General features: G+C 37.3%; 1 protein-coding gene across 1 annotated transcript; it reads left to right on the top strand.

Annotated features, from left to right (window-relative positions):
- The first annotated feature begins 840 nt into the window (after positions 1 to 840).
- On the top strand, positions 841 to 8,631 carry LOC108669164 (histone acetyltransferase type B catalytic subunit). Its single transcript, XM_018156462.2, has 9 exons — positions 841 to 943; positions 1,802 to 1,874; positions 2,388 to 2,511; positions 2,796 to 2,943; positions 3,332 to 3,482; positions 4,949 to 5,163; positions 6,351 to 6,505; positions 7,161 to 7,277; positions 7,966 to 8,631. The coding sequence occupies exons 1-9, from the start codon at positions 859 to 861 to the stop codon at positions 8,164 to 8,166; spliced, it is 1,269 nt and encodes a 422-aa protein (XP_018011951.1). The 5' UTR covers positions 841 to 858; the 3' UTR covers positions 8,167 to 8,631.
- Positions 8,632 to 9,071: the final 440 nt, after the last annotated feature.

Genomic DNA, 9,071 nt, shown 5'->3' with positions numbered 1-9,071 from the left:
AGATATTCATTGTAAAAATTGTTCAATTAAAGAAAAGCAACTAGGCTACCTAGTAAAGAACATTGAGAATGTTATCATGATTCATGGAGATCAACATGCAGTTGGTAAATCTATCCAACCAATTTATTAGCTGCTAGATTACCTCTAAATGGATTATATCCTCCTTCAGTCCTTCTAATTGTTAATGAAACTGTACAATTGAGCCATGACATTACAAATGTATCAAATATTGGTCACTTCAGAACTGCAAGATTTAATTTTTAGTAGGCAAATTCCAATCTAGCATGTAAATAAGTATTTAACAAGATTATTCAAGATATGTGTTTGTAAGATCTTCTGATGACATAGATTTTTATGCTGATGTGTCTCCAAAGTCAAAGATCTTTATATGTAGCCCACTACCTGCATTCTGACCATCAATGCCAATAGTCTTCAATGTAAACAATTTCATAAACAAAAGTGAACCACATCTTTGTAGTGCATTAAGTGCAATCAAAACAGTTTTGTGGTTAGTGGTTATTGAACCCTAAAAGTTGTACTTCTCTTTAGGTTAATATGGTTTTCATTAATTAGCGGTGAGGCCAGTGCAGCAGCTGCCAAGTGGCAAGTCACATCAATTGTAGTGCACAACAGAGCTGGGAGATTTAACATTTGTATAAAGTAAATAATTTTCAAGTTGCAGGTTTCAATAATAAAAAAACGGGTCTCATTCAAACTTGCTACTGAATATAAACTTGTTACAAAAGTAAGAGCATAAAAGTATTAGACTATTAGATAATTCTGAAATCAGCAATTGTTGATGTGCATGTGAATCTCATGAACTTTCTTTATCTCACAGGTTTTATATATGCCTATAAAATGGCTGTCATGCAGGATAGAATAGCAAATGATTTAACTCAGGATTACCTTGCTGATGCTAATGAAGCCCTTTCTTTCAATTTAGGTAAGTTTGGTATTGCTTCAAATCTTTAACAATTTTCTACAATTCTATGGCAGTTATATTTTAAAAGCATGATTTTTATAATTATAACGACATTGAAAGCCCAGAGAAGTAGAATATGGTGAGTTTTTTTGTAGGAGTGCCCTTATTATTCAGGGAAAAGTAAAGACAGCCCCATGTGATGCACCAGTTTTTTTTGTTACTCTCTTATTAGGTTGTTTTGCTTTCTCACTCTCAGTGCTAATGCAATTATGAGCTAATGTAATTCTGTGATTTATACTGATTTTTTAAAAACATGCAAAACATTTTATGATGTTGTATTCAAATAAATTATTTTGATTCTTCATCATTGCAAATTAAAGATATTTTATGGAAAAATTATATAGTAAGCTGTAGGCATTTTTATAACTTGGCTCCATTTGTGAGTGTTACTGAAACTTTTCACAAAGCTATTGTGCAAGTGTCATTGTATTCCAAGCCAATTATTGGTTGTCCAGTATGTAATGTCTTTGGCTGATTGAATGATAGCATCAACATGTTGCAAATTTATGCTATTCAACAGTCATGGCCTCTAACACACCACACGGAAGCCTTTGTTTATAGAAGTTCACTTTTGTTTATATTTTCTTTTCATAACTAAGATCTGTATAATTTTTTGTGAAGCTGCCTTTAAATTTTAACTAATATATACTTGTTTAATTTATATTTGTCATATTATTATAAACTTACTTTGTGCTGGAATCCTAGTAACATTCATTATAAATGAATAGAAATTTGATATACTCCTTTTAATCTCTTAACTTCTGTGATTAATTTTAATAAATTTAGAATTCAATTGTTAGCACAAAGTTTTTTTTCCAGTTCGGACTCCTCAAGACATGGAAGATGGGGAGTTTTTCAGTCCAGAGATGACACATCAAGTATATGGAGATGGGTGAGAAATTTGTTTTTATTTAGATTTTTTATTTAAAAGATCAATCTACCACACTTGAGAATCAAGAAATGAGAATTTGTTAGAAAAGTAGAGCTCATACACTAAATCTATGCTTTCTCTGCCTTACTTAAGCAATGGAAAATGCAATGCAAATAGTTTTCCTGAATTTGATTAACTTGATATTGTGTTATCTTATAGTTAACTTTGTAATTGCTTCTTGTAAGTCACATAATATTGCAGAGTCTTGCTGAGTCTTATTTTCCTGTGTTGTCTTGCATCTTTTTCTGGCTCTATAGTTTGAGCAACAATAAATTGTTATAGAGCAACAATATTGGGTTGTAATTTTCTTAAATTATTTGTTGTTTGCTTAGTTATCCTCTGTTGTTGTGAATGTACAGAAAGTTATTGTACCTGAATATTTAGCTTATCTCTATCTTCATGTATTATTTTCCTCAGAGTAATGAATGTTAATGTGATGTTGCAGTAGTATTAAGGAGCGTCCTTGATGTGCAGTGAGCAGATATTTGGGTACAAGGACCTGGAGGTGCGGCTGTACATCACAGCCGGACGACTGAACATGTACTGCGATGTTGAGTACAGCAGCATTGTGAAGAAGAGCAAGTCTGTTGCTCTGGAGGTCTGTGAAATCCTGTTGCTTTGGTCCTCTTGATGCATGAATTTAAAGAATTATTTTTATGCTTGGAAATCAGCTTGTTGCATGAATTCAAGGAACTAGTATCTATAACTCAGTGATAATAGGTCGTTTTCATCAAAAAAGCTCATTATTTAATCTGGTCTTGTAAGCATTACTGATCTCTGTGAATTGTAGGCACAAAAATTATTTTATTTCATATCTTAGCCGTGAAATACATACTCCCATCATACCTTCTCTGACTTAATAAATTGTATTTCCCTGTGCAGCCTGACGATATTGTTGGCCCCCTAACAAAACTGGTCCCCACCAACTGCATCCTGGACAACCAAGACACATTCTTGGCTCTGCTCAAGAAAGAGTCAACCTTCAAGCCGTATGGGGAGCTGATCAGTGTAATAACCCCACATAATAATGGTATGAAGGCATTATGACCACAGCTTCTAGCAATATCCTTATTGTGACCACTTCATTTCTACTGGCTGCTAGAATGCTTTTTGTAAATGATTCCAGTAGTCCCAAGAACTATTGCGATTCAACTGTGAATTTCAATAAACTTGAAGAATTTGATTGAAGCAACTTGTTATGTTTTTCCTGGGTGTTGTACTTTTGGCTGCCGTAGTTTCCAATAATAATGTAACTGCGACTACTGTTTTTGTTTGTAGGCTGGAGTGCTTGTGTCCCAGGTTCAAGCATTCCAGCCTATCTGGGTTTACCTATCACACCTTCTGTCTCAGATTCGTTTCAATTTATGAAACGTTCTATTGTGTAGAAAAATGTGTTGTATGCTTCTTGTACCTTCCAGATGCCAATCAGAGGTTTGAGGTCTACAGCTGCAATGCAGACACTCCAGGATTCCTTGAATACTTCGAACGCCTCCAAATGTTTACCATGTTCTATGTTGATGCTGCCTCATACATTGACACTTCTGATCATAAGTGGAACTATTTCATAGCGTAAGTAATTTTTAGATGAGGCTTACAAAATTTTTTTGTAGGTTATCACTTGTATGTTACTGATTTGTATTGCATTTGATACAATTTTTTACTGATATGTAAAATGAAAACGGATGATGCTTGATACATGAGAATTTACTTGTCAGAAAATTTCTCTACTATCAGTGCAACTATGTTGTTGAGAACTGTTCCTCTTTTATTATTATTACTGCTGTTAATACTGAAATTTCAAATAGGTACCGTAAAATGGGGTAACTTAGACCGGCGGGGTAACTTAGACCACTTTTCGTTTTTTTAACAAAAACCCCCACAACTCAGAAACTATTTGACGTAGAAAAATTTTGTCAATGGGCATTAAAGGCCTAATACTGAGGCTACATGACACGATAGAAAGATTTGAAAAGTTTGCATATCTAATAGGTTAAAAAATTAAAAATGTGACCCATGAAAAAAAGCTATTATATAAAGCCTGTCAGAGTACCCCCTCCAATTTTTTTTATTTTTTGGTAAAATAACTCCAGGTTTTGATGCATTGTAGTAGAACTCTTCAAGTTACATATGCAAATGACGAATTTCAGGAAAGTGTCATAGTTTGCAAATGGGGGGCCCCGCCCCCAAATGGGGTAACTTAGACCACCTAATGTCAGCCCTGACGGGGTAACATAGACCGGCTTGGAAGTTAATATAAAATTACCATATATAACATATTTTATGTTTGACAGCCTATATATGTTTTTTCTTTATGTTTCAGACTCTACAGAGTCTTATATATGGTAATTTTAACTTAATTTCCAAGCCAGTCAATATTACCCCATCAGGGCTGCCATTAGGTAGTCACATTTCCCCCATTATGGGGCGGCACCCCCCATTTGCAAACTATGACACTTTCCTCAAGTTTGTCATTTGCATATGTAACTAGAAGAGTTCTACTACAATGCACCAAAACCTGGAGTTATTTGGAGTTATTTTACCAAAAAAATATAATTGATTTTACCACCCGGTCTAAGTTACCCCAAGAGCTGGGGTAACAAAGACCATCACTTTTTTTAAAATTACATAAAGACTATGAGAGGCAGGAGCCAGCAATTTATGGTGAGTAAAGCTATAGTATAGACTTGTATTTTGCATGTTTCAATTCAAGTTTAATTTAGCTAGTAAAAAAATGGCATCATTTATAAAAAAAAGTGGTCTAAGTTACCCCATTTTACGGTAGGTAGCTTTTAAAATCCTGAATAATTTTATCACTAAAAAAATGACCCAAACCATAAAAATTCATTATCAATGTCATTATAGCACAATTTCTTTTTGCTTCAGAAATTTGTAATAATAATAATAATTGATCTTGTTCAATGTCTGTATTTAAATCTTCTGCAGTTTTCAACATTTTCAGAGCTTTGAATCACAATTGAATCACTATTTCTCTATCCTGTTGTAATGAAGTTATGTAATATTTACTTTGTTTTCAGTTACGAACAATATCAGAGCTCTGATGGTAACCCTATGTACGCTTTCGTGGGCTTCACGACCGTGTACGAATTCTATGGTTACCCCGAGCACGTGCGGCCACGCATCTCGCAAATGCTCGTCCTTCCTCCCTTCCAGAAGAAGGGAATTGCTTCAGGGATGCTGCAAGCGATCTACAACAAGTACATCGATGACCCCAAAGTGCTCACTGTGTCAGGTGCAGTATCATCCCTTAGAGGTTTCAATGTGTCAGGTGTTGTTGTTGTTTATTGCGTTCGTCATGCTCGCCGGGGGGGAGGCTCAGGTGGTGGCCGGGAGGCAGGCACCAGAAGAGGTGGGAGATGGGCAAAGGCAGGGACCAGGAGGGTGGCTAGTAATGCTGCTGCCTCCATGGGGCTGTCCCACAATGAGGAGACGCTGAGGGACATGGGGAAGACGGGGCAGGCGAAGAGGTGCTGGACCGATTGGAGGGGATCCCCACACTCCAGGTAGGCGGAGATAGGGGAGCGTTCGATCCTAGCGGAGTAGGACGCCTGGGAGCTGCAGTATCCCGAGCGGAGCTGGGATAGCGCCGAACGGTAGGGGCGCGAGAGTGAGGCCTCAGCCGATGCAATCGGCGGTGGAGGGGCAGCGAGGACGGCGTCAGTCGTCGCAACGCGGGAGGCGATCTCCCTGCGGAGGGACCGCTTGTCCTCTCCGTAGGCACCGGCGGGCAAGAAACCATTTGCCAAGGTGTATGGTGTAGGTATATAGATGCTTTTTGGCCCGAATTTATCTGGTAATTAATAAATTTGGTTCAAGCAAATTTAATATTCAAGAAAAGGAGCAATTGTCTCGGAAATTACAGGTATATGTAAGAGATAAACTTGAATTACAAGGTACGTACATTTATTTTCAGCCACTCTTTTTCATGGAGTAAATGGTGCACAGCGCACAATCTAATTTCCTGACTGCCTATTCAAGTGTCATCTGTACCAAGCGCCAAATGCTTTAAATTATCAAGTAACGTAGTGTAGTTCTGTATGAGTGATCAAAAATATAGCTCAGTACTAACTGCAGTGAGTGACCGCGCATTTTCTCGTCGACGAAAACATGAAGTCACGGACAAACGGAGAGACACACACACACGGACGGACGGACGGAAATGACAATCACAATAGGGCATTTTTTCCTTAAATGAGAAAATGCGCTAAAAAGATCAATCTTGCCCTTAAAAGAGAAATTCTTACCTCTGTAGGTATCACAAGACACATCTGCATTTGTTTGATGTTGTGTTTTTTTGGGGGGGAGGGGGGGGGGGGTTTGTCATGAAATACTTCTAATCTAATCTTGAGTGGTGAGCCTTGAGTAACTACATAATTGTCACTTGTTTCTGAAAAAATTATTTACTTCCTTCCTTCACAGTTGAGGATCCTTCAGCAATATTTGGAAGCATGCGACTGCGGGTTGACTGCCTCAATGCCCTAACACGTCTCAAGGTCTTCTCTGTGGAGAAGCTCAAAAAGGGCATCACCAAAGAGCATTACGATGAAGCAAAGACTAAACTAAAGCTTAATAGAGTAAGTTTTTACCATATAATGACTAGAGAAACTTGTCTTCTTGAATGGTCGTTAAGGTATTGGCTGTATCAAGCCTATAGCGATGTGTTGTGACACACTGAAGGCTTCATGTTTGCCATATCAACAATTAGTAAATGTTAACTGACTATTTTATGCACTTTAGGTTAGTAGCTTTACTAACCCTAAATAAATAAAATATGTAGTGACATGTTGCAGTGGTAGATCGCGGGGTAATTGGCCATTTGGGTCCTAGTGAAACATTTTATGACATTTTGCTGTAAGTTGCTGATGCTACCAGCAATGCAGTCTAAACTCACTCTGATATCCTTCAAAGATGTTTTTTTTTTATGTGAAATTTAAGATCACTTTAAAAGACTTTCCGACAAAGAGACAATGGTGTGAGAACTTTCTTTCATTTCCTTCTTCAGTTCATAACTACCATTTCCTTGCTCAGACCACAACTACCATTTCCTTGCTCAGACCATAACTACCATTTCCTTGCTCAGACCATAACTACCATTTCCTTGCTCAGACCACAACTACCATTTCCTTGCTCAGACCACATCTACCATTTTCTTGCTCAGACCATAACTACCATTTCCTTGCTCAGACCATAACTACCATTTCCTTGCTCAGACCATAACTACCATTTCAGGACAACACGCTGCGCGTCTTCAACGTGTTGCTGTTCCGTGCCACTGACCGCAACAATAAGGAAGACTACAAAAACTTCCGCCTCTTCATCAAGAATCAACTGTACGCGCCTTTCAGAGTAAGTTAAGCTCCTGTGGACCATTTGATTTCTGTGTTGAACCGACTTAAAAGAGGAACCACATAAATTAGACTTTTTCTCATTGCAGCTTTTTTCAATATTATGGCTAAATCTGTCCTCAGTTTTTAGGGAATTAACTTGCTGCCAACTACATATACAAAAAAAAAAAAGCTCGGTACTCACTGCAGTGAGTGACAGAGAGCGCATTTTCTTGTCGACGAAAACATGAAGTCACGGAAGGACAGACGGACATGGCGAGCACAATAGTGCATTTTTTCATAAATGAGAAAATGCGCTAAAGAGTAGTTTTTGACTGAATTCAATGCTTTTCTATAGTATTCAGGTACGGAAAAATAAAGTTTGTGATTAGCAAGATAGAGGGCGCTTACTTCTTTTAATGCTGGATGCATTCATTTAAATTACTTTGAAATTGAAGCACATTGAAGAAAATTGCATTGAATTTATATTGTGTGCTTTTCCCAATGGCAAACTATGCCTTTGTCTAAGATATAATATTCTAAACAAAGCGATCGTGATATACATTTTCGATGAACTTCGAATGAGAGGAAGCTGTTCTATCCCCCCCTGTAAAAAAATTGATGATTGTAATGCATGAGGAGTGACGACGTATCATTTAATTAATGATTTAAAAAATTATTGAAAGGTAAATCAAAATGCTTCTGTGCAGCGTCAAGACAGAGAGCTAGCAAAACTGGAAAAATACAATCTATCCAAAGAAGAGATCAGCGAAACTCTGGCCTTTGTTCCTAAGGACAAAAGACCTGACATCATCCACCAGGAGTACCTTGACTTGGAATCCAAACTCTCAATGATTGTCGAGAAGTTGCCTCCACTTTCTGATGAAGAACGAAAGCTCCTCGGTCGGTGAAGGAAATTTAATTTGAATTAATTTTCCTTCAAAAGGCTCGTTCCCTGTGACTAAATGCCTTCAACTTGAGCTTACCGAATGTGAAGGCCTAATGCTTCATAAAAATTATTATTGAATATGATTAAGCAATGTTCAAACGCACTTTAGTTCAAACGCAACTTTACTCCACTTAATGCCTGAAAATGAAACTGCACGACAAGAAATTATTTTCCCACTTTTTTGTGTTGATTATATTTTAAGGAATGAAAGAAAAATGGGGAACATTTCTAGTTCCAAATGTGAGGTATTTTTTTGCATGCTATTTATTGCTATGTAAGTCATGGGGTGACATGCTTCAGAATATGTTTGAGTTCAGCATGAGACTTTTTACACTTCTGGCTATGAAAATGAAGATTATTGATCGGAAATTGTATTGTACCTAAGCATTAAGTGCATGGTTTTCATGAATAAATAGCACTATCAATACCATGTAGTATTTTTTGTGTCACCAGGCGCCAGTATTACCCATGGATTGTCTATCAACTGTCGCGCCGGACATTGTGTCGTAGCTTGCGTTTTTCAGTCAGGGTCTATCATCCTCGAATGATTAATGATTTTTATTTCAGTCTCATTTGCTTATCATTAGTGGGTTATTATTGAAGGTTACTACTGGATTCATATTTAGATCCGTGTCCCATAAATACGCCAGTTCTGTTGTAGACAAACATCTAAACAACTGAAGAAATTTTGAAATCTAGAAATCCATGAAGCTATTGAACCCGCGATGCAGTAGATTTTAATGACCTGTTTGAGTAAGTTTGTTAGAAATTTTTGTTTTTGATAACTTGGAAAAAAATGTGTATGTCGTTGTGAGATATTGTAGACCGCAGAGCGCAGCGACCAACACTTCTCGCAGCTTAGCTAGA

This window comes from Hyalella azteca, unplaced genomic scaffold (genome assembly GCF_000764305.2).
Source record: "Hyalella azteca isolate HAZT.00-mixed unplaced genomic scaffold, Hazt_2.0.2 contig9713, whole genome shotgun sequence".
Taxonomy (NCBI): Eukaryota; Metazoa; Arthropoda; class Malacostraca; order Amphipoda; family Hyalellidae; genus Hyalella; species Hyalella azteca.
This window is presented reverse-complemented; position numbering and strand designations above follow the sequence as displayed.